At 41.2% G+C, this 26,860-nt stretch overlaps 1 protein-coding gene across 1 annotated transcript in view; it reads right to left on the reverse strand.

Moving 5' to 3' along the window:
• Positions 1–1,010: 1,010 nt before the first annotated feature.
• LOC121864957 overlaps positions 1,011–26,860 on the reverse strand; it is an 83,010-nt gene continuing 57,160 nt past the window's right edge. The window contains exons 2-6 of the mRNA XM_042364175.1: positions 4,780–4,843; positions 3,529–4,483; positions 3,058–3,189; positions 2,789–2,906; positions 1,011–2,098 (exon numbers count right to left, since the gene is read on the reverse strand). Of these exons, the coding sequence (XP_042220109.1) occupies positions 1,954–2,098; positions 2,789–2,906; positions 3,058–3,189; positions 3,529–4,483; positions 4,780–4,843 (1,414 nt within the window). The 3' untranslated portion in view covers positions 1,011–1,953. The remainder of the gene's footprint in view (positions 2,099–2,788; positions 2,907–3,057; positions 3,190–3,528; positions 4,484–4,779; positions 4,844–26,860) is intronic.

Below are 26,860 nucleotides of genomic sequence, written 5' to 3' on the forward strand. Positions count from 1 at the left end.
CTATTTAGCTAATGTACTGTAAGTGAACAAATAATACTACAGTATAGTCTGGATTTACGCAGTTTTTGTTTACGCGTTTGGTCATTTACGCGGTGCCTTGACAGAATGAAATGTTTTAATTACGCGGTAAATTTCATCATTTACGCGGCGAGCGGCTGGAGAGTCCAGACGTGCCGCGCCATTTTTTACTCACGCGGTCCATTCTTGACCATACGCGGGAAGCGGCGCGGTGAGGGGTGTGCATTAGGTCGCTCTTACGTTATCGCTGACATGACGTATCAGACTGTGATTGGGCCACGCATCCTTACCACCCACGCAGTCCCTCCGCTGCTAGCTGTGATTGGTCTAATGTAACGTGACGTGCCCTGCCACCAGAAGTCACTGACCTAGCCGGGCCAGTCTCATTGTTCTCAGTCCGCGTATACAGTTCTCTCTTGTGCCCGCTATTCCCCTCACAACGGCTTCCGCTGGACCCCCACCTCCCCAGAAAAACCTTGAATTTCCCGGACCAAGCCATGATTATGTGAAGGAAGTCAACGAGTTGGGGGAGAAAATTAAGCTCATCCTTGACAAAGACCCAGTCAAGCATCTGTCGAAAGTTATGGAGCCGTATGTTGAGATCTATTACAACAACATAAATGCTAGTCGTCAACTTAGTATTAAGGACTTCTTCGCCCGCAACCCACCACAACCACAGCCAGCCCAAGTCAGTGATAGTGACAGTGAGGATATGGACTTTGAGGGGTTTGTCAGGGAGGCCCTGCAAACCTCTGCGAGTAGTGAAAGTGATTCACCGGAGGGCAACTTATCTGCCCTCTGCCTCGGAACCAGCCGCCATCCACTTGTGCCGACGCATCTCTTCTACAAACGTAAGTGTTAAACACCTTTAGATTTGTAGTTTTTTATTTAGATAATATGTGTGTAGCAATACCATCATAAAATTATGATGTTATTTTTACTACAAGGTACGTATTGTGTCGGAAAAAGTGGAATTTGGGAGTCGGCCCAGTCTCTATTTCAATTAATCCCATATGTTCTGTTATTTCGTTTACACGTTTCTCGTTTTACACGGACCTCCACGGGTTCAATTGACCGCGTAAATGCAGACTATACTGTATACAGTTACTGTCAAAATACAATGGGCTATATGTTTACTCAGTCTCAACAGTAACACCTGTAATACTACTTTTTGCTTTCTAGATTTCATAAATAATGTCATTAATATTTTACTATGTTTTCATGGAGTTAAGTCTGTCTAGGATATTTTTATCAGTTCAGTGATAAAGGTGTGATTAAACTTAATACTGTACTAGTAGAATTTTAATTGTTTTTGTTGTAAATTTTTCAAGACAGCAAAAATAGGAATTTTTTCTTGAGTTATAAGCTCTATAGATGACACATATTTCAGTATTTATGGGCTGCAGCACTTAAACTGTGATTACTCTTTTTTCTAAACAGTTATCTTGCCATTTAATATCTTCCAAATACTGTACATCATAATCATATAATATATTCTCTGAAGACTTTTAGGTAGGATACCAAAAGTGCAAGAAACACTGCGTTAGTGAACTCTCTCTGGCAACTCATACCAGAGGGTGGGTGCTGTCTGTTAGCTTTATGCCTATACAGCACAGTAGCTTTCAAGGCTTGGTTGTGACAAACAAGAGAAGGACAATGCCAAGAAGTTATGTAGAGATAGACTACACTTTTAAGTTCACTTCAGAACTTATGTCTCAAGGAAAATATGATTTAATATGAGATCTTGTTGTGACTGGGCTGAAGACAGTCAAATACACAGATGTCAACTTTCAGCAGAAAACAGTTAAGTGCACAGATGGCAGCTCTCACCTGAAAACAGTCAAATGCACTGACTGTATGCTGTATTTTGCTTGAAGTTGGTCAAATACCCAGATGTGCTTGAAGACAGTCAACCACAAATATTATTTATCTGTCTCAGCTGGAGTTGAAGGACTGTGGTGACTCTAGGGACTCAACCTCGCACTTGGCCATTGTGAGTTTGACTTCAAGGTGGAGGAAGAAAGCCTTCTCAGTATAAGTGTTGAGCGCCTTCCTCGTATAGTCCACTGGTGGATTGTACCTGTGGAAGAAGGTGCATTTAACCACTTGTGTCTGGAGTCCCCTCTCTTCTGAATAAAATTGTTTGCCGTTAGTCAAAATAAAAAATGGCCTCCCCATAGTGAAGGGGATAAGCTAGTGTGAGTGTTGGGGAATTATGCATACGGTTCAAGTGATATATCCCCCTCAAAAATATAAATAAAATTGTCAATGGTAACTCAGACTTGTGTTATGTGAAAGAAGGCCAAAACTAAACTGTCAAGTGTAATTGTATTGGAATTGTAAAATATAATAAAGTGATGGAAACATGTAACAAATTTCAAGAAGTAAAGAGGAGAAATAGTACTCAAGAAGGAAGTCACTATTAATTGCACCTTATAAGGGCATTCGGTACAAGCACAATGTCTTGAAGAAAATAACTGAATGGTGAAAAGCAGTTGTTAACATGTCAGCTAGATATTTTGAAGAAGATTGTGTTGTAATAGATCTACAAGAAAATGTTGAGAAAAATAAAAAAAAACAGTAAAGAGCAGCAACAATTAATAAAAAAAAGGGGGACCAGCTTACTTGCACAGATGAAATGATAGTGTATAAGAAAATTTTGAAGCTTTGAGAAATATAAAAAGGAATTGGATTGTTTCTGGAAAATATAACAATGTTAGAGATAGACATTAGATAAAGAAGACAGATATAAGAAGATGGAAAGACTTACAGCTCACAGACAAACTCGCCGTTGGAGAGGTCTTGACGCTCTAGGAAGGTATAGCAGAGTGTAGAGACCACACCTCGCTCTGGCCGGTGGTGACGCAGCTCCAGGAAAATGGCCATGTCTGTTAAGAATATAAATGATGTATGTATATATATATACAGGTGTATATATGATCCTAATGTGACCTAAAATGACCCGAGCATGACCAAATATGACCCAAGCTCGACAAACATGCCCTGAGTAAGACCTGACATGACTCAGTATGACTTTACCTTCTGGCAGCTCCTCAAGGGCATGCTGCAGATGTACCTGGGAAGGCGCCTGCAGGTAATTCTTGTTGACAATCTCCCACACACCTGTCTCTTGGATCACACTCGCTGACCCCACCAGCTCGCCCTGGGGATCTGCAATATTCATCAAAGCACATTAAAAACCGGGTGGTTTATATGAGCAGTTAAAAATGGACACTGTAGCTCGTTAGAATTGGATAGTTAAAAGCAGGTGATTACAATCCTTGGCTTGGACTTTCTAAAGTTTTTACGTTAAATTTCCCTCATAACTGGAGATGTGAGAATGCTTCTAAATTATTTACTTATGTTACAACACCAAGATGAAGTCTCAAATATTCAGATGTCAAGTTCCTGTTTAAGGATAATGACAGTAAGAGTGTAATGGCTATCTAAGAGTTAAAAGGTTAAGAATGTATCCATTGACTGTAAGTGTTTATGAGTCCTGAAGTTTACCTCTGACAGAAACCCTAAGAAAGGGAGAGACGAGGCGGGAAGTGCTCTTGACACCCAGCTTCTCCATGGCGAGTATGATGTAAGTGTTACCCACTTCTTGGAAGGGCGGGGGCTTGAGGGACTCTTGGTGCACGTACTCGGTGGGCACCACAACATCAGTGTTCAAGTCGGACTCATCGTCGGTCTCACTGGTCTCATCTGAGCTGCAACTGTCACAGCTCAGTGTCGACCGCACTTCTGCGAATTCTTCACCTTCCTCCCCCTCTCCTTCCTTTGCATTCTCCTCTTCCTCCTCCTCCTCCTCCTCCTCCTCCTCCTCCTCAGTGGTGCTCACATCATCTGGTTGGGGGCTCACTGAGCCTTTTTTCATGAATGGTAGGTACTGCACCAAGATATTACGTGTTGTTCTCGGTGATGATTCAGAGTCGTCAAGATCGGTCTGGACAGCAGCTCCGCCATTCTTCTCATCAGGTTCCAGTTCTCCGACTTCGGTGGAGTTGGTGGAATTGTTGTTCTTCATGGCTGCCTCCCTCTGCCGCTTGTGGACGGACGCCGTGTTGGGCCGCACGGTGAAATCAATTCCCTTCTCGGTGATCATGGCACCAGGGAGACCCAGTAAGCTTAAGAAATCACGTTTTTCTTTAGCAAAGACCACCTTATTGCTTTGTCCTTTCTCCTCGTAGCGGTGGTGCGTCCGGTGCTTACGTTCCCGGTACACCAGCACCACCGGCACCGTGGCCTTTGATCCCATCCTTCGAATTGTCTCTAGAACATCCACACACTTACTCAACTCCCTCACTGCTACAGCCTCGGGCGTCATGGCGGTCAGGTCTTTTGAGGTCGGGGCTGCTGAAGCAAATCCTGGTTTGTTAATCTGACCCCGCGACCCCTTAAGACTTGCCTTCAGCTGCTGTGCCCTCAGGTCAAGGCAGGTTAGCACTTGGCCAAGCAACTTCTGCACAAGGGAGGTACAACATAGTGATGGTAAATATGAGCTTTGCTTTGTACTGTGCAGTATAAAAAAATTTCACATCAAGGAGCTGCATTTATATGGTGTATGTGCAAATACAAATACACAGAGGACATAAATTCTCTCTCTCTCTTTACTTCTCGTAATCAATATTAAAGATGACTGCCCTAGTGTTAGGATTTTTAAAGGGATAGACATTTGTCAAATGGGTAGGGGGCCTCTTGTGTGAACCCTGGAAGGGTTAAAGGGACTTTCCTGAAGGATTGAAAGTTGAAACTCACCTTCTGGTCGCAGGTCAGTTGCTCATAGTCATAAATAGCCCCTTTGGTGATATGCATGTTCAGTCTGAAATGGAAAAGAAGATAATTTTAATATTTGCATATTAGTTAACCACTTTCTAGTCAGCTTCTACACTGGTCTTGTATAGAAGTTGAGAATATAAACAAATGAGTGTGTGTGTGTGTGTGTGTGAGGGGGGGATATTTCTACTTGTTGTCTTAGCACTTTTCTATCAATTTCAATACGTGCTTGTCTTGAAGGTGTTGAGGATATGAACATGCTGTAGACTATTGATACAAGAATGTACAGTGACCCTGAAATAGAGATTGTGTACAGTACTTTAATCATTTTGATATTTGGTCCTGCATTTGTGTTTTGTACCTGTTCTGTTGCTCCTGAAATTAATTAATGCTTGAATTTTTTTTATTATTATTGTTATTGTTATCATTTATCCAATGCATTGTTATTATTTTTATTAATATTTTAACTTATATTTTTTTGTACAATACAGTATGTGTTGTTATTATTATTACTGTATTATTATTATTATTATATTTTTATTATTATGACTATTATTAACATCCATCCTCACTTGTGAATCCTCAAACATTAAAGCAGACAGACGTACAATTCTAAGCTACAGAAAGGGGCTATGTATTCAGCTTAAGTCACAAGGGTATATAAGCTAAAGTTCACAGAGCAAGAAGCATTAAGATGAAGGCGAGGAGGGGAGACTCTGCCTAGTACGCCCTGGTGCATTATTCAGCGTGAGTGGCAGGAACCTGGGAGCCATTCTCTAGTACCTACCAGTGGTGAATATTTTACCCAGCACCAACAAATCTTTCTGACAACAATGGTGAGATATTTTATTATTATTTTTATTAATTTTTATTCTTTCTTATTTATTTAATAAAGGGAGGAAGTAGGGTTGGGGGTCGCAACTAGTACACTTATTTTTTCTAACCTTTTTGACAGTGGCCACGAGCAGAACGTCTACAAAATCACAGCGGTTCTCTTGTAAAAACATTGTATATTTTTCCCAGTTTAGAGATTATTACTAAGGGGAGGGGACAGCTGAGACATGTACACTGTCCACCTCCCCTCTATAAACGAGAGTGTGTCATACCTGGCTAGTTAATATAAGCATAGGCGTTAAAATGGGTGACTCATACGTGGCTAGTTAAACACACGAGTTAAATTGAGTGATTCATACATGGTTAGTTAAACATATGAGTTAAATTGAGTGATTCATACAAGGCTAGTTAAACATACGAGTTAAATTGAGTGGTTCACATGTGACTAGTTAAACACATGAGTTAAAATAATTTATCATACATGGCTAGCTAGAATAATCATCAGCATTAAAACTAGTGACTCATATGTGTCTAGTTAAACACATAAGTTAAACGAATATATCATATGTGTCTCGCTAGAATAAACATAAACATTAAAACGAGTCCATCAAACGTGGCACATACACCTGTAATACCAACTGATCATAGGATTTGAACTTGCAAATGGACGTGCGATTTTATCATATACAATAAATAGAAATTCATGGTAGACCATTTTACTGTTTTGAACTAATGGATCCTTTCATCTTCCTTCCTCTCCATGACTCTTATACCCCATCCACCACCCCCACTTTAACCTAACCACCATCCTAACCCTCCCTCAACCACCACTCTTATCCTTCCCCAACCAAAATCCCCCACCCTAACCCCCAACCACCCCTGGCATTTCCCCATTAATGTTCCCGGCAAATCTTACAAGTTTTCATCTAAATGACCCATTAAATGAAGAGGTTCCATTAAAACTATGTTAACCTATGATAAAGTCTTTCCTCCCTAACTCATCTGAACTAGAGTTACCGACGTTGAATCTGTTTTGCGTCGATTAGGACACAAGTGATGAAGGTGTGTGAGTTACATGGTTGGTAATATGATAAAACTGATGGACTTTGAAGTTATTTAATGAGTGATATTGTTGTGAAATGACTGGTAGAGGTTTGTGGTATTTGTTGTGTTTATGTAGTAATGATGATGATAATTTATTTGTTATTTCCAAGAACCGATGTGTGGGTGTTTTTATCAAGTCTTGTGACAGATTACATCATTCAATGTCATCCACACTACAAATAGTCAAACAAATGCATACAAACAAAAAATCAATCATACGAGCTTAAACAAACAATCAGATACAGACAGACAAAGAGACAGACATGCATAGAGAAACGAATACACCAATAAGAGAGAAAAACTCATCCATACAGACAAAAAACAAACACACAGACATGCATAAACACACACACACAAACCAACCCATTTCACTTGGTAATTGAGGCAAGTTTTAAGAGGCAACACGACTTGGCTTTTAGCAGAGATTAAAAGTGGATTCTTTAATACCTGTTGAAATATGCTCTCTCTCTCTCTCTCTCTCTCTCTCTCTCTCTCTCTCTCTCTCTCATATTCTTAACTTACATTAAAGTTTAGAGTGATGGAGAGAATAAATGTAATGACATAGTGGGAGAGACAGAGTGAAGGGACTAATAGAAAGTTAGAGAGAGAGAATGAAGGGAGTGATAGAAAGACAGTATGAAGGGCGTAATAGAGAGAGAGTTTATAGCAGGGCCTCTCATCAATTATTCTCTAGGTGAAAAAAAATCAGGTAATGGAGAGGGCAGGGTCTTCCTCCGCTTCCCTGCTCTGCTTCCTCGTCCACCTCTCTCTTCTTCCTCCGCCTCCCTTTCCCCAGACATCTCCCATACTTTCCTTTTACCTCCCTCCTTTTCACCTCCCATCTTTTCCCCTCTTCCCCATCCATTTATCCCCCTTTCCTTCCTATCCCTTTCCTTTCCACACCTAATCCTCCCTTTCCCTCATCCAACCCTCCCTTCCCCTACCCTCCCTACAACCACCCTTTCTTTCCCGTTCTTTTCCCCCAGCTCCTGCAGCCCTCCCCTCACCCATTTCTCCCCGCCTTTTCCCCTACTTCCTATTTCCTTAATCTCCCCTCCCCCCCCTAGCTCCTACACCCCAAGAGAACCACACACACACACACACTAGAACACAACCTTAGATAAAACGTTTCATTACCCGAGGGACAATACAATACAACACAACACAACACAACAGTCACAAAGGTTCCGTCCGACCGTGAATGTTTTTTCTCGTAAGTGAAAATTTATGAAGATATCTAATTAGTTGACTCAAAACAAAAAATAGACAAGTTATACTGACACTAGATTTGTTAGTTTTGGTTAGGTAAGTTTAGGTTAAGTTAAATAAGGTTAGATTAGGTTTCGTTTGGTTAGTTTAGTTAGGTTAAATTAGGTTAAGTTAAATTTGGTTTCGTTTTGTTAGGTTAGGATAAAGTAGGTTTGTTTAAGTTAGGTTAAATTAGGTTAGAATTATTTTGGTTAACAAGTGAACGTATCTAATCACACATCCATTCAAACTTCAATTCTAATCAGTTTAACTTGGTAATACATTCTTACATCACCAAGTAGCTACGAGGTCGACTCACCGCACGCACCTCTATGAATCTCCTGGCTCTGAAAAGTTCATAGATTGATTCCTTGTTGCTCTAAACTTTTGAGAGAATAGATACAGGATTATGGTGGAGTCAGTGCATTGTCGACGCCATTTTAAACGTTAACTGTGTCTTAAGTAAATTCATTGTATATGTATTTTTACTTCTTTAGTTTGGTTAGGGAAATTATGTATCGAAACTTAATCTAACAATTTAATCTAATCTAAACTAATTTAATTTAACCTAATCTAATCTATTTTAACCTCTCCTTGGAGATGTCTTGGGAAGGGGTGTGTGGGGGTAGGGGGGTGTAGTAATGGAAGGGCTGGTGGTGAAGGGTAGTGGGTTTAATAGACGGGCTGGGAGAGAAAGGACGAATTAACTGCAATTTTCTCCATTTTTCTGAAAGCTTTGAGGACAAAATCACCTGGTGTTTTTTTTCCCTCCATTCCGCGGATTCACAAACATTCATACAAGGAATTCTCATCGTAAACAAAGACATGAAAAATCCACCTAACTCACTAACCCAAATGTCAAAAAATAAAGATAAAAAAAAAATAAAATAAAATTCGCTACCTTGATTAGAGACAAAACACAAAGGAAAGTATAATTGAATTTATCTCAAGAATCTGTACCTTTAATTTCGTCTCCTAATTGGTGTTGAGTGAAGGTGTTGGGTTTGGGTATTGTCAGTGTAATTCTTATGACTAGTAGTGTTTGGATCACGTGAAGATTAGGTTTAGTTAAGTTAGGTTAGCATTAGGTTAGTTCGATAGGTTAGGTTAAATTGCTGTAGGTTAGCTAGGTTAGGTTAAATTAGGTTAGTTAGACAGGTTAGGTTATGCTATGTCAGGTTAGGTTAGCATTGCGTTAGGTCATATTAGGTTAGGCTATGTTAGGTTAGGTTAGGTTAGGTTAGGTTAGGTTATACTCTGACTGAAGCCAACAAATTAGGTCGTCTTATATTTCCAGTTACGAGGAATTTTCACCCTTGCAGGCCTCTGAGAATGTGGACCCGGAGATCTTATTACTCCAACAAGCACCTCACTCTCCTCCAGCTTCCTCGACAAGTAAGATAGAATCACCGTATTTTCCTCGGTCTTACCCAGCTGGCTTCCGACAACAAAACCACCCCAACATTTAGCTGTTCACTCGGACGTCAACGGACCGACCCCTCTCACCATTATTTCCCATCAACTGAACATATATATAATACAAGTATACATATAAACCACCACCCATTAACACTCACAACCCACCACACAAACGTACACACATACAAACATACACATTCACCACCCGTCAGCATCCACACTCCTCCACGTACACACACGCACACAAACACATCTCTACACACAGCTCACGTACCAAGAGGCCACCTGGGCACCAACACCCCTCCCCCCACCTCTCCTCCCCACAACGCGCCCCTTCCCCCCCCCCCTACCTCACCTCCCACGCGTCCCTCCCCCGCTACCTCACCTCCCACGCGGCCCCCTCTCTCCCACTACCCCCACGCACCCCTCCCCAACAAAACTCAGGACCAAGGATATCCAAAGCTCAGTACGACAATTTTTTTCTCTTTATGTGAGGAAGTGAGAAACATCTGACTCACTTTAGCTACGATACAAAGATATATTCCTAAAAAAATCGTAACCCAATTTTTTTTCTCGTGACTCTTGTAATGTGAAAGTCCATCTAACTGACTCAACTAAGCTACGACACAATAATGGATTCTTAAAAAAAATCAAATTATTTTCCCTCGAATGTGAGAAGTTTTTTTTTTATCATTATCTCTCGTTCATTCTCTGCCAATCAATTTTTTAACATACTTTCTTTCCCCTATCCTCTTCCCTTTTCTCTTTATTACATTTTTACTTTTCTCTTCACTTTCGTCTCTCTTCCCTCCCTCCTTCCCTCCACACTCTTTACTATTCCCCATCCCCTCTCCCCTTCCTCTCTTCATCCCCTCACGCTTCACTCCCCTTCCTCCCCTCATCTCTCCCCACTGTAACATCATGTACAAACTCTTACCAAAATGTTCATCATAAAACTTGATATTAAATTCTACTCAGGAAGAAGACTTGACGTGAAGACTTGTTAAAATAAAAACAATGGCGATTTTTTTGTCAATATATAATTTTGCTGAGGACGCCATGATGAGAGGGAAGGAGAGAGAGGGGGTGGGAGGGTGAAGAAGGAAAAATAGGGAAGAGTGGGTGAGAGGGAGGGAATCCAAGTGTGAAGAAGGAAGAATGAGAGGGAGGGAGAGTGGGTGAGAGGGGTGGAGTGAAGGATAGTGAGTGAGAGGGAGTGTCAGCCTCGAGATGGCCATTTACCTAAAGTGGTTTGCATCAGTTCGCCTCCTCGCCTCGCTGGCTCTCTCATTCTCTCCATTCTCTCTCTTTCTCTTACTCTCTCTTTGTCACTATTACTCCCTAAATCTCCTCTGTAATTCTCTCATTCTCTCCATCTCAAATCCCATTTTTTTAAAATCTCTCTCATTCCCTTCCATCCACACACTCATCCTCGTCTTCCTTCTCTTACTTCCTTCTTTTACTATCCCATCATGTTCTCTCTTCCTCGGTGCAATACATGAATGAAACACACTTGCAACACGTACCGCTCATGATTCACCAAACGACCTCGTGGTAACATATGCCCTCGTTCACCTAAGTTATCCCCCTCAGTCTTGAACCTACATTCTTGATGGTTCGTATGTTGAATATTCCCCCCCTCCCCTTTTAACTGGTAATGTGTGGATGTGTTTGGGTTAACTTTAGGGTAGGGATAAACTTGAGATGAAATAAGCTTGGGGCTAAGCTTCATGTGATCCGATTACAGGCATACGAACCTTTGAGAATCCATCGTTGTACAGTAGCTTCAATGGGCCAGTTAGACAAGCCTTTACATCTCCAGCTAAGGGAAAAAATAGACTTACAAACATCTGAGAATTCATGGTATGTGGCTCGTGAGTCTTAATGGTTGTTTGGCTGTGAACGAGGTCATTTGCATACCGCCTCCCTTAATGAGCTTTGGGACTGTTGAGAGTCGTTAAGATATTCAGGGGCTATGTTAAATTACCTCTTTTCCGTTAGTGGAGGAATGGGAGAGAGACGTATGGCTTGTATCTCTTGCCATCATTTAACGTCACGGAGGAAGAGTATATGTGGGAACGAGCCGCCTCCCTCATCCTAACCCTATCCTTGCTTCGTCCCAATCCATCCTATCCTACTCTATTCTCAGTATTCTGCCTCCTTACATTACCTCAACTTCTCTATCCTGCCTTGCCCTATCTCAACTTTTTCATTCCTGCCTGTTTATTATATCCCTGCCCGACCTTCTCTATGCTGTTCTTACTGCTATTTCCCTATCCTGCTTATAACGTACTGACAGACAGGTGCCACCAGAAGCCGCTACATAACGTGTAACTTGGTGAAGAAAAAAATTACCGTATATATTAACCAGCTGGGAAGACTTTGATAAGGTAAAAAAAAAAGTAAATTAAAAAAACCCAGAATTTCCCTGAGGCATAAATTTTCCCTGGGTGTAGGGGAGATGGCGGGCGACAACGGGTCAACAGAGGGTGGCGGGGAAACCTCCTGGGGAAATATCCTTCCACACTTTATTTACAAGAAATTCTACTTGGAAACGTGACAACTTCCCATTCGCTCCTTTATGTTTCGGCATTTAAATACAGGTAAAATGTTACATTGACTGACATAGTTGAATATTTGTTTTTCTCTAAATTCCTATACAAAGTTACTGAATAAATATGAATGTTGTAGAATAAATTGTCGGTGGAGGAAACAGCAGGTAATTGTTGATATGTAATTTCTGATGAATTTATTAGTTAGGCATCGCTATTCTTAAAAAAAAAAATAGTTGTTTTGAATTGGCTTGAGTTTATTTTCCTTTCAGAAGTATATATTTGATATCCACGTATTTGAATCTCTTATTTTATATTAGCTAAAGTTCGAACAAATTCAACTTCACTGAATCTATTTTAGAATGGAACTAAAACTTTTTAGAGTCAGCCACACCATTCAATTCCATCCAGGTTGTCGTAAATTACGGTTAATTGACTTAATGTCTTTCCGTCTTGGGGTGACCGTCGCCATGGAAAATTACCCCTCAATCCTAAAAGGATTTTTGTCAAAAGTCTGTGTTTTATTCTCAAGGTTTTTTTGCGGGAACGTGATAAATGGCTATACAAAATACTGTATACTCAATATATTATCGCTAGCACAATAAAGTTTAACTTCATAAATGTTTGAAAAGGATAATGATAATAATAATAATAATAATAATAATAATAGCATCAACAAGAAAGAGAAGTCTGCACTCGAGTGAAGTGCCAAGTTAGAGGTGCGACTTAGACCCATTTAATTTGTTATCCCTAACATAATTATATACAGCATATTATGACATACACTCACTAACACCACACTACAAACACACACAAACACCACATACACACACAAACACCACATACACAAACACCACTTCCGCACACAAACACCACATACGCACACAAACACCATACACACACACATACATACATACAAGAAAACAAAAGCGTATCGTGCCAACTTTGAACCCAGGAACTGTCTCCTTAAATGATCAATAAAGCTGGATTGATGGATATTGAATAGTGATACGTGTAAGTGAAGGAGATGGGAGTGGCGGCTGCGGTATCTAACAAACTGGACAGCCGCCAACAAGAACCAGCTGCCAGTCCTCCTTCCTTCCTCCCCGTTCACCATATATAAGGACATAAATATCTTCCCTTTAGTCGACTTTTTCCCCATATTGGTTTCGTTATCGTCCTCATGGGCCTGTTATCGGTGTTTGATGATCGGTTTATCGGGGATAGTTATTTTTTTAGCAGAGGATAAGATAAAACAGATGGTTCGGTTATAAGGGATTTATTTTATTTTTATTTACTTATCCTCTTTCGCCACTGATCGGCTTGTTAGCCGCTTGGGCGATCGGTCACGACTCTTTTCCTTTATATTCTTCACCAAAAGGTCGGCTCGCTAGCCGCCCGGGCGATCGGTCACGTCTCTGTCACGCACTGTTGGCAAATACTGGGCATGCACCGGCTCCTGAATGTACCTGAACCCGCTCCAGTGTTGGTCAAGTCTTCTCTTGAAAGAGCTCACACTCGGTGCCGTCACAACACTTTCTGGTAGATTGTTCCAAGAGTTTACAACCCTCACTCCGAAAAAGTTTGCCCTCACGGTTTTCCGGACTTGCGGCTTCTTCAATCTTGAGCTGTGACCCCTTGTGGGGCGAGCGTCCGCCAGCTCCAAGTAAGGACACTCAACTGAGTAGTGCCCCCTGAGATGCTTATAAACCTCAACTAGGTCCCCCCTTGCCCGTCTGTAGTATAAGCTAGGCAAGTTCAGGCGCTCCAATCTCGCAGGGTAGCTGAGATGCCGAAGTGCAGGCACCAGCTTGGTGGCCCTCCTTTGAACATTTTCAACCAACTGACAGTCCCTAGCATATCTCGGGGACCAGATGGGGTGACAGTACTCCAGATGGGGAAGCACTTCACTCCTGAAGATCGTCACGAGGGACGGACCGTCTAGATATCTGAACGACCTTCTTATAAGACCCAATAATTTATTTGCCTGATTTACCTTCTTCTCACAATGGCCCGAGAACTTCAGCTCATTGTCAACATACACACCTAGGTCCTTCTCACACACAGTCTCAACTAGTACATTTTCTTCATCCTGTTGGGACATATGGTACGCCTCCTTACCGTTGGTACGCCCCAGGTGCATCCTCTTACACTTCGTGACATTGAATCTCAGCAGCCATTCCTTCGACCATTCCTGGAGCCCACAGAGGTCCTTCTGCAGCTCTTCACAGTCCGCTTGGTTCTTAATTTCCCGAAATAACTTGGCGTCATCGGCAAACATTTGTATGGAGGAGTGTACAACGTCAGGCATATCATTTATGAAACAAACAAACAACAGCGGGCCCAATACACTACCCTGCGGTACCCCACTTGTTACAGGTACAGATGACGATTTCGTGCCATTAATCACCACACATTGCTTGCGGTCATGTAGAAAGTCTTCTATCCACGCTAGGACATTTCCCCGAATTCCGTACCCTTCCAGTTTGATTTTCAGCCTTTCGTGGGGTACACTGTCGAAAGCCTTGGCAAAATCTAGGTAAATATTGTCGATATTACCACCCCGTTCTAGAATATGGGTCCAAATATCCAATACCTTGAGCAATTGTGTCAAGCAAGAGCGCCCCGGCATAAAACCGTGTTGGCAATCTTTTACAAGGTTGTTTCGTAGTAGATGTTCCATCGCTGCATCTCTGATAATACTCTCAAGTACTTTACATATTATGCTGGTCAGGCTCACTGGTCTATAGTTGTTCGTGGAGTGCCTATCGCCCTTCTTGAAGATAGGACTCACATAAGCCACTTTCCATTCACTGGGGACCATTTGTTCATCCAGGCATTTACAAAACAGAATCTTCAGGGGCTCTGCAAGCTCGTTGCACAGCTCCCTTAGCACTCTAGGATGCACCATGTCAGGTCCAGGACTCTTATGGACCTTTAGCCTGGACAGTTTATTTCTAATACCCTCTTCTGTGAACACAATGTGGGTCAGTGCTGTGTCGAACCGTCTGTCCTCAAACGCAGGAAGGTTAGTTGCATCCTCTCTTGTGAACACTGAGGAAAAGAAGCTGTTCAATGCCTCAGCTTTATCCTGGTCAGAATCTGCGTAACTACCATCTTCAAGCCTCAGGTCTGATACTCCTACTGGCGTTTTCAATTTCGACTTTGCATAGCGGTAAAACGCCTTTGGGTTTGACTTGACCTCGCGTGCAACCAGCCTTGGAACTCCTTTTCAGCCCTCCTACACTCTATCTTTGCTTGGTTTCTGGCTCTTGCATACATCCCCCTGTCTTGATCATCGTTTGACCCAACCCACGTCTTGAATTTCTGGGTTTTCTTCTTAATTTTGTCGACCGCCGCATGGTTCATGTGTAGGGATCCCCTCGTATTCCTAGAAGCACTGGGTTTGGTCTTGGGTATATATTTATCGATCAAATGGGTCATTTTACTAGTTATGATATTCAGCGTAGTGTCTGCGTTCTTGTACCTTAATAAGTCAGGCCAGTTGATACCCCTCATCTCTTCCCTCATCCCATTGTAATTTCCCTTGTAATATTTGCACCTTGGCCTGGCCTTATCTTGAACTAGGTAACAGTTAAATCTGAATGACAACACTGTATGGTGACTGGTGCCAACTGGGGCAAGGTGTTCCAGTTTGGCCACCATACCCTCCTCGTTTGTTATGATGAGGTCAAGTGGCTTGGGTGTTTGTTCCCCTCTGTAATGTGTCGGGTCTCTCACATGTTGGAACAGAAAATTATCTCTCAGAGTTTCTACAAAAAGAGTAGCAGGATTATTCAAGTCATTCGGGGTTGACTCGTTTCTCCAGTCGATGTCGCCATAGTTAAAGTCCCCCATGATAAGGAGGTGGCTGGGGTTGAGCATCGCCGCATTGTTTATTAAGGTTCTTAAGTTCCTTTGATTTAGTGGGCCACAGTTCGGGGATCTGTAGATACACCCGACGATAAGTAAGTCCCCTCCCTTTAATTTAATTTTACACCACTTGGACTCTTCAAAGACATCCTCTCCCTGTACCCTCGCCTGGCTGGCTCTAAGGTCTTGCCTAGCGTAGATAACCACACCCCTCCTGCAGGATTCTTGAGTTAGGTTCGTAAATGAGTCATATCCAGCAATACTGAACTCACATTCCTCTGGGTCGATTCTCCTGTTCTTGTACAACAGTTCTACAACTCCTACAATATCTGGTTGGTGTACTCTTAGTAGTGTTTCAAACTCCTCCCTCTTATCCAGGAACGTGTCGGTATTAGTGTACATGACATTCAAGCCAGAATTTGTTCTCGGTAACGTCTCTGCTCTTAGTAATAAACCCGCTCCACCCACATTCTCAGAAGCTGCAGCATTTGCTAAGTACACTGTATTTTGCAGGGTGTGGTTAAAAATTTCATTGTTTACACGGCGCTCGTTCCCTCCTGTCCGGTAGGCTGAGCTGGTGCCGCCTCCCGGGTGGGGGGTTGAGTGGGTGGAGGGTGCACTGCTGCCCCCTGGCCCTGTGTCGGCACACTTGTTTCCACTACCCTCCCCCTGAGTATAACCCATGTGCACCTGTCCCCGTTCCTTCTCGACTCCTCCCTCCTCTGCTTCAAGTCCAGCAGGTCCATGCAGGTTCACTGTTGGTATGTTATTGTTTTTGTTTACCCAATTGACACAATTAATGTCTCTTTGAAGTCTTGAAATGTCACCTTAAATCACATATATAATTGTATTATATCTTTTTCACCTGTTAGTACTATATAATTACTTTCCAAAATCGGTATACATCACAATCACAATGCTGTTATTTACATATATTTTTTATTTACTTTGTATGGTTTGCTGGCCGTCAACGCGTGGGTCATTACGGCCGAATATTCGATGAAAAAAGTCTTGGAAAATATTGCTGTCGTAAACTTTATACAGCTCATGTGCTCCTGTCAACATGGTACAGAAGCTGATGGCCGCGTTCAATACTTAAATTTTCAGAAGATGTGTGGACTATACATCCTTGTGTTCTTATTCAGTATATTATTTTTTAGACTTCTCGGGTTACTACATTGTGTCAAAATATTTATCTACGTATTTTTAAACACAGTTATAATAATATAAGAATTGGTGGCCGTTTCCATCCAAGTTATGTTCAGCCGCGTTTAACAAACAACCGTAAATTTAGAAATATGTATGGAATTTACGTCAGCTTTTCCTTATGTATATATATATTTTTGTTCAATTTTAGCGTTGAGGTGAACTCTAAGTATCCTTTAATAATATAATAGTAATATTGGTTGGTTATTATATTACACTATCCAAAATAACGAAAATGGTCTCCCGAGAAGAACTTGTTTACATGGCGTAGACTGATTCTGAGCCAAGACGTGTTACCTTAAGTTTACATAAAGTGAGTGTTTTATTGACTGTTACGGTATAGAGACTGCGCAAAAACAAAAATCAGCGTACAATGTTCAAATCATGTAAAAACTTATAAGGTTGGAAGGAAAAACTAGTGCAAAAATAAGCCAAATTGAATTTGACGAGTCCCTTCAACAGGTAATGGGCGACCTTCCTGCACAGCTGTAAGTAACAACCTTTGTCGTTTATAGTTCATGAATTTTCTATACAAGGATGCTCAGTTGTGATTTACCCTGTACTAGTTTCCGCCAAGTGCTAGGCCACAGAAATTGTATATACACGTGTTATCGTTTATATAAGGTGCGATGTTAGAATGTCGAACTACCTAACCTTAGCCAATTGTAATCTGGTTGTCATACAGTGTTAGATTAGACGAGGTTTGGTTAAATTACATTGGCTATTCGTCCTAATATGTCATATATGATCTGGGTCCTGACTGTGTAGACTTTCTTTCAGAGACGTGAATCCCCAGATGCTATTCTCATTTGCACATAAAAATAGCGATTTTGTTTTTCGCTAGTTGCTGCCGACTTGGGTCCGGCTTTCCATTTTTTTTTCGAGAGAGAGCTTGATGTGCCGTACCCTGTGTAGCCTAACCAAACCTATGCTAATGTACCTTGGGTTGTGTTAGATATATGTTTTACACTACTGTTTACTTGTGCATGCAAACAAAGCTTTCTATGGAATTAAATCTAGCCATGAAGGATGTTGTATAATAAACATTAGGATGCAATTATATCACATCAAGTTAAAGCGTCTGTTCTATAATTCACGTTAATCCGTCAGATGATAACCTGCTGCAACTTCGTAGTACTGTACTCGCTGGGTCGTCAGTCATGGAGGTACTGCTGTCAGACTGGGGAAGTGAGCGTGTCCGGTGGTGTTTGGGAGGGGTAACATTAATGAAGGGTTGTATTCAAGGCGGGTTAAAAAACGCACTTGTTTGCCGGACAGGTAAAAGTAATAATTATTATGTTAATGAAATGTTTAAAAATTAGTGGTGATTATTGTTTCCCCAATGTGACACAAAAATAACCAAACGAGTTATCATAAAATATAAATAAGATACAGACATTCAAAACAGAAATAACTAGAACAATGTTTCTGTTGTTTATTTATTCATATAGAGGCACTAGCTATACCTTTGATCACGGGTGAAAGCTTTGTGATATAATGTATGCAGTAACGTATTGTCCACCTCACTTCCTTGTATAGGTAATCAATAATTTATATTCCCACTGAACAAATTCTTTCCAGCGCAGGACTCATATTCACAAACACTCACACGAAAACTATTCCTCGCACCTGAAGATGGTAAGAATGTACCTAATTGGCGAACTTTAGCTAAAACAAAAATAACGTCCAACTGTAAGGATCTCAAACGATGTCAGAGATATTTTTGGAAAAGATTATATCCTAATTTCATCTTGGTGTTGATTAAACGTTGCTAGTTAATGTTGAGTCCTTACGTAATTCTGGTGCTATTTTGGGACGCGATTTTTTTTTTGTGTTTTAGCCTTTAAGTCTGCCAGTTAGGTACATTTTTATATTTTATTTAACTTCGAGGAATATTTTTCGTGTGAACGTGTATGAATCCGCGGCCAGGTTGTCTCACACACACTGTAGTATCGAGCTGTGTTCACTTTGTGGGGTGTGATGTAGTGCTCTTGGTCAGGCCAGTGGTGCGAGGATAGTCATAGTGTGTCACCACTACTTGTTGTAATAATTTATGCTGGGCGTAGGATGGAATTCGGTCTTTGGTTACCTAACTTAACCTATACTAATAACTAACCTAAGCTACAGTTTAACTTATCTTACGCAAACTTAACTTCGCCGAGCAAAACTTAACTTAGCCGTAGGGTACACGGCAGACAGACAGACGGACGGGTACTCTCCATATCCTCCAACCAGAGGTGGCGGGATACAATTTATAAACATCATATATTCATGAAGACCTTGACAAAAACCGTGGTTGGGAGGTGGGAGGTGCAAGGAAGCAAGATGAGGGCAGTTGTCAGGGAGGGGATTGATGGTTGGTGGAGTGAGGAAGGCCAGTGAGGGAAGGAAATGATGGTTGATGGAATGGGGAGAGAGTGTGTTGAGGGTGAAGGCAAATACGGACGGAGAAGAGGAATTGTATATTATGTTGGAGGAGAGAGAGAGGAAAGGGGAGATGGGGTGGGGAGTAGGATGGGGAGAGAACGTGAGACTATATCAGCGAGTGGGTTATAGTTTGGGTAGGTAGCCACCCCGGGGATTGGTTGAGGAATGGAGGTAGGTTTTTTTTTTACTCCCGGGTGGTTTAAAGGGGAGGAAGGGGAAGGGGGGAGGCTGAGGAAGGAGAGGGAGAGTAAGGAAAGGGGAATGGGAAAGACAGTGGAAGAGGGTGATGGAGGAAGTTGGGGGAAGGGATATGGTGGGTAAGGAAGCGGGAAGGGGTCGGGGAGAGTGAGGGAGGGGGATAGGAAAGGTAGGGTGGTAGGTAAAGGAACAGGAGATAGGCTGAAACAAAACGGACGAAGAGGAAGGGGAGAGGATGAAGGGGGGGATATGTTAGAGGGAAGGGAGAGGGACGTTGTGAGAGTGAAGGGGAATGAGGAGAGGGAAGGAAGGGAGAATTTTTACTAGATGGATTTATGTCCACAATGTCACGTAATTTTAACCTGTGTATGAGAGAGAGAGAGAGCGAGAGAGAGAGAGAGAGAGAGAGAGAGAGAGAGAGAGAGAGCAACAATATCCAGTGTCCAGGTGTACCATTAGGGAACAAAGGTAGACACAGGTGAGTGATGGTGTGTCCTAGGCTCATCACACAGCTCCCGTGCCACGCTAAGCTTCCCACACATGAATGAGAGAACCTAGGAGTTGTGAAGCGGCTTCTGGGGTTAGGTTAGGTTAGGTTTGTTGAGGTTAGTTGAATCCTTAGTGGTTTTGCGCTAGATTTAACGGGCAATTTTATTTCATCATAATTTTTAGTTGTGTTTTAGGTAATACGATTATTAAGTTTGTAATGGACATAATCAAAGTAGTTGTTTTTTGTTTCTTTTTTTTTGGGGGGTAAAATCTCTCAAAACTGAATGAAGAGGTTGTTTGGGATACTCCTTTTCGCAGCAGAGAGAGAGAATTAAACTACCAAATTATACAACTCCACAATAGGCTTAACAGAAACGTAAAATTTTGAAACATATCTAAACTTAAAGAACAGGAGTTAAAAGAAAAAGTACGGTGGTGAATATTGCGCTCTCAACCAACCTGTACAAGCCGTGATAGGGTTTTCAGCCCCTGGGCCTTAATGAAATTAGTCTGGCTTCGTTAGGATTACCGAGTCCCAGCCATTCTTGTTAGAGGTTACGATTGACGGCGTTGTAAATCTGGGAGCTTTGGCTTTGAGCGTTAACCTAACTTTAGCTAACCTAACGTAGCGAAACCTAACCAGACATAACTTTAGCCTAACCTAACCTAACTTTAGCTAAACCTAACCTAACCCAACGCCCTATTTAAAAGCACACTGCTGTCGAAATTACCAAATCATCATTAATCCAAAAAGTTATTTCTGCGCACAAACATTGCCAAGGAATAATTCTCGTGGTTCATTGCTAGTCGATACCATGTGCATATTCAATTTTCATGCGGCTAATAGTTACTAGTGAATCATACAGCAGCAGTCTGAAATACACGATTTATTAGTCCTGAGTTCCAGTATAATAGATCCAAGGTGCACTAATTCTCCATATACAATTATTCACAAAATGCGTGATCAGTTCCTCCCAAGCTGCATGGAACGAACAACACTACAGTTATTATTTTGTCCGAGCGTTAAGAGTGCGCGGGAAGAATAATTACAAACCTATTATATAATGCTATTTATACCTGTAGAATTTCCCTTCTATCTCTCTAGCTTTTATAATCACCACCGTTAAATTATTCAGAAGCCAATATTTACTCTGCGCGAATTAGGTTTGGAGGCAGACCACCGCGAGGGAGGGAGGTAGCTCGCGCGAGAGAGGTTAGGCTTTCCTCGTAAAAGAATGTTGCTAAATATTTATTATATATGAATATTTTACGAGCTAGGATACGTTTTATTACCCCCATTACTTACCTACCCCAGCGATACTCAATATTTGACTTATTTTGAATTGCCGTAAGAATAGAAATAAAAATAAATTGGCTAGGCTACTACTACTACGTGGTATATCTGCAACTTTTGAATGAACTGTGTTATAACCGATCTTTTATGTATACAACTATCTATCTATATATATATATATATATTAAGCAGGATTATAGTTAGGTTACATTTTATCGTCGTATGAAACCACTTAGTTTAACTGCAGGATATCAAGTATGTCAAGAATTGCTTTGAGTAAAAAAAAATCCATTATTTTTAGCTACTTCTTACTGCAATTACATTCAACTGGTATTTTCTCATTTCGCAAATTACCGAATAACACATTAGCCAGTATAATAATTACTTGAATTGAAGTACTAAATAAAACACTAGCTTATTATTGTGTTATTTGGCTACATCTTCCGTCTGCTTTGAAAATCATTTATGTAATTGGGTTTGGAATTTAACATCTGTGTACTCAAAATTTGCTTAATATTATTGTTTGATTTTTTTCTTGTTGTTCTCACTTAATATATACTGAAATCCAGCTGCACTCCACACACACACACACACACACACACACACACACACACACACACACACACACACACACACACACACTACAAGTACATGCGGGTTACTGACAAGTGCTCAACTCAACATTCCATTATCAATGTTGTGTAATAAAAACAAAGAAGAATAATGTAGTTTCACAAGTTATTATGCTGGTATGGTAAATGAATTATGAGACTGCGTTTTCCACTTAAGGTGTTCACTTTCCCTTGAATTGATGTTTTAATCGCCGTCTGAAAATGTGTGTAGGTTAATACATACGCTAAGGTAGGTAGGCCAGTACTATACCCACGTAATATGAACTGGTCCCCCCTTGTGGATGTCGGTCACACTAGAACAACCCGTTCTAGTACATCCTTCTCTCCTCACACAGCGTAGGATCGTCTTTATTTACTGTGTAGACCTGTTGCTTGTGTGCCGAGGGGAACTATTTCAGGCCGTCTGTTGCTCTTTTTTTTTATAAATTTAAGCCGTTTTTCATTTATTTGCGTTGTTTGTATAGTTATCTTAAGTTATTTGGGCATTCTAGTCCTCTTTTCTTCCTCCTACTTTGTCTTCTTTCTTCTCTTATTTCTTCTCTTTCTCTTCCTCCGTCACCACCCCCCCTCGTTCTTTTCCTTTCCCGCCTTTCCGTCTTTTTTTCCTTCACCTTTTCTCCTCTCTCTCTCTCCTCCTCCCTCCCCTCCCCTCCCCTCACCTCCTCCCACTTCACGACTTACGATACAAAAGTTTTTATATATTCATGGAATTTTTTCTCGATGATATATCAACACTAGAGCCCCCTTCTTCTTCTCCTTCCTTCCCCTTCATCTCTACCCCTCTTCCTTCCCTGTCCTTCTTCCTCTAACCCCCTCTGCCTCTCTTCTATCCCTTCCTCCTCCCTAACACCCTCCCACTTTCTCTTCCTCCTCACACCCTCAACTCCCATCCTCCTCCCCATCCTCCTCCCCCCTCCCAGACCCCACGATACAATAATCTTTCCATAAATCATAAATGGTGTTTCTCAGTTCCGTGAAGAGACAGGAATATACGCCTGACGCCAAAGCATTCCGAGGATTTTTAGAAGACAGACCTTTTGGCATTAACGCTCATTTCGCGAACTGTTGGCGTTGATTGTGCATATTTTGTTCTTGGTTTCGCGGGTACATTGTGTGGATATTATTGTTGATTTTGCTGAGTTTGGCATAAATTGTTCGGGTTCTGTTTTTGAGTTAACGATTATTTTTTTGTGATGCGAGTTATTTTTTGTTGAGGTCACCTATTTTTTTTTGGGGGGGGGGGCGTCCAATTCTGTGGGGTTGTGTTGTTGAGTTGGTGAGTTTTCGTTGAATTTCCGGGTTAGAATCCAGGTCAGGTTTGTGACTACGCCAACGTATTTCATGCGTGTAGGAATCTTTTGAAATATCCAGCAGCGCGTATCTGATATGGCAGCGGCTGGTAATATTTTAGGTCCGCAACCGAATACAAATTTACCTGTTTTAGTCAATAAATACTGGAATTTTTTCCCTAGAGTTGACTTAATTACTAAATATATATTTTTAATGTTTCTTTTGTGTTAAACTTGGTGGCTCTATATTTATTGCTATTTATTGCTGTAAGTAAACAAGAAAGAAAATGAACAAGCGACTGTTGCCAAATAACGGTCATTATTGATTCAAGTCCTGTTCAGTATTTATATGTGGTAATGGCAAATTTTATGCTTTCAGCGAACGCATACTGACTAGTAACGAGAAGTGTAAAGCGAGTTGACTTATAAATACTGTATGTTAAGAACCTTGGTAAAGATGTTTAGGCACGTAGCGGATACGAGGGTGACGTCACGATAGGGTAAACAATGCGAACCTTCATTCTTAGATCGATGTGTCTTGAGAAGTCTTACCTTAGTAAACCAAAACACATTTAACAGAAGGAAAGGAAGAAAATAGGAAAAAGAAGAAAATGAGAATAGGTTAAATATGAGGAGAAAAACAACGACATAAGAGATACCGGTAATATATTTCTTTCTTAGTCTATGGTAATTTTTTCTTAAGCAACACGATAAAGTTTTTGTTGAGAGAAGAGTAAGAAGTTAATTAACTCTAATCCCCCTTTTCAACTCTCTCTCTCTCTCTCATCTGGGATCGAATAGTTTATATACTCAAATCTGAAAAAAATATGCCATAGATTTTTTATTATTTCTTTGGTCTATTATTATTCACACACACACACACACACACACACTAAAAAAACAAAACTTTTCTTTAAAACATGAAATTAGTCGTTCGTGTAGGCGACTAACCCAAATCCGGGGTGAGTCTGTTTATGTGGTGTTGGTGCAGGAACGCGGTAATTATCGTGCATCTTTTATGAAGGTGTCGTGAGCGAAATGTCGACCGTCTTAGTTCTGTCTCGTAAATTAACGATCTGTCGGGTGTTCTTAATCGTGGCGTGAACGAAGATATATGATAAAAAAAACTATATATATTTTTTGTAGTTTGTGATGGATTTTATTTTTGTATTCACGTGTGGTTTAAAAATAGTCGGTTATTATTTATATCGACCGTCTTTTGTTATTGTGTCGTAACGGATTTTCTTACAATTACTTAGTGTGTTATTGAAGGTTTAAGGAGAGAGTTCATCCAGTCTCTCCTATCGACGAAGGGTTTAATATTTAACCTGACATGACCTGACCTGACCTGAGATGACCTGATTGGGAATTTGTCTGGTGAGATGTGATATAGTGGAATTTTGTCCGATAAAATTTTGTCCAATGGAATTTTGTCCGATAAAATTTTGTGTAATAGAATTTTCCCCAATGGAATTTTGTCCGATGTAATGTCCGACGAAATTTAATCCGATGGTATTTTATCCAGTTGAATATTGTCTTAAATTTTTGTATACCGGGTATTTTGTCCAAGGGAAGTAAGTGCGGCTGTAGATTGTACGTGGCGCGTGTTGGGTGGGGGGCAGGGGGGAGGGTGTTGTGAGGACACCACACGACAAGTTTTTCTGCGGATTCCTTCGGTGTTCGTCGATACTTGTGCTTATCCAGGGAGTCTCAGAGGCTCCTAACATGATGTCATTAGGCCAGTGTCAGAGCCTAGAGGATTATGTCACAGGCTAAAGTCTCATCACTATATAGGTCAATGTCTCAGAGTCTATATAATTATCTTACTATTGGGCACACACACACACACACACACACACACACACACACACATACACACACACACACACACACACACACACACACACACACACACACACACACACGGCAGAAGAAGGTAAATAACAAAAGAAAAAATATGCCTAGAACGACACAACAGCTAACCGGATAAAATAACACACAAACAAAAAAAATCTATCTTCTGTGGCGCAGGTAATTACAGACGTCATAATCCGTCAAATCCGGTCTTCCACGAACGAACAACCTCCTCCCCAATCATACCTGGTGTCGACGGGAGGTAAAATTGTCGAACCATAACCCAAGAGTCTTTAAGTGTTCTTACGGTAAATGTTTCGTTAGTAAGTCATGGAGTAAAAATAGTGTGATCTAATTGGCTGGTTTATGCAGATGAGATACGTACTTGTAGAAAGGTCCAATATGGCGTCAAAACTGTACCGTAACTTGGTTAGGTTATGTTCTGGATTCTCAAATGGACGTAATTTTATATTTTCTTCTACTACTACTACTACTACTACTACTACTACTACTACTACTACTACTACTACTACTACTACTACTACTACTACTACTACTACTACTACTACTACTACTACTACTACTACTACCACACCATTACACAAAGTTTCAACACACACACACACACACACACACACACACACACACACACACACACACACACACACACACACACACACACACACAGGATCAGTGCTACAGTTAACCTTTGATGCATTATTTAACCTTAGTGTTGCTGTTGTTACTTAAATAATGAATTAGTGTTATCCAGTTAATAGCTTTCAGAGTTTTGGTGAAGCCGGTGGAGAGTTTATGGATTTGTCTGTCTGTCTGTCTGTCTGTCTGGGTATCTGTCTGTCTGTCGGTCTGTCTGTGCTTTTGTCTATATGTCTTGAATTGATTTGTTTCTATCTATCTATCTATCTATCTATCTATCTGTCTGTCTATCTATCTATCTATCTATCTATCTATCTATCTATCTATCTATCTATCTATCTATCTATCTCTCTATCTATCTATCTATCTACTTGTTATGACTAGAAATACACTACACAGATAGGGTGACCGGATATGACCTAACATCAATAAGGATCTCCCCTCCCCACTCCTCCCCTCCCCTCCGCTCCCCTCCCCTGACCGGACCTGACCTCCCCTGACCAGACCTCGACTTTAATCAGAGGAAAAACAACTTTGTCAAACGTGAAAAACAAACCCGAGGCGGAAATAGTTAGATAGATAGGTATAGATGGATTACAGATAGTGATATATATATTCACCTGGCGGGGTAAGGGGGAGGAGGGGGAGGGGGGAGAGAGCGGGAGGAAGTGGGGGAGGGGGAGGGGGAGGAAGTGGGGAGGAGGGGAGAGGGAGGGAGGAAGTGGGGGGGGGAGTTGGGGGTGCGTGCTTGTAAACATAAATAGGGAGGCAGACACGGGCAAGATGCAGACACACAGGTAGGGGGGAAGGGGGGGGGGGTGAGGGTGGTCCGCAGTGCATGTGGTCGCCACTCCCTCTGTCTGTCGCATGCGGCAAAAGGTAACATAATGCAACACAGGACAGATTAATGCAACACAAGATTAATTAATGTAACACTAGAATGTATACTGACACAAATTACAAAATAGAAAACCACCATAAAAAATA

This window comes from Homarus americanus, unplaced genomic scaffold (assembly GCF_018991925.1).
Source record: "Homarus americanus isolate GMGI-L3 unplaced genomic scaffold, GMGI_Hamer_2.0 scaffold2539, whole genome shotgun sequence".
NCBI classification, from domain to species: domain Eukaryota; kingdom Metazoa; phylum Arthropoda; class Malacostraca; order Decapoda; family Nephropidae; genus Homarus; species Homarus americanus.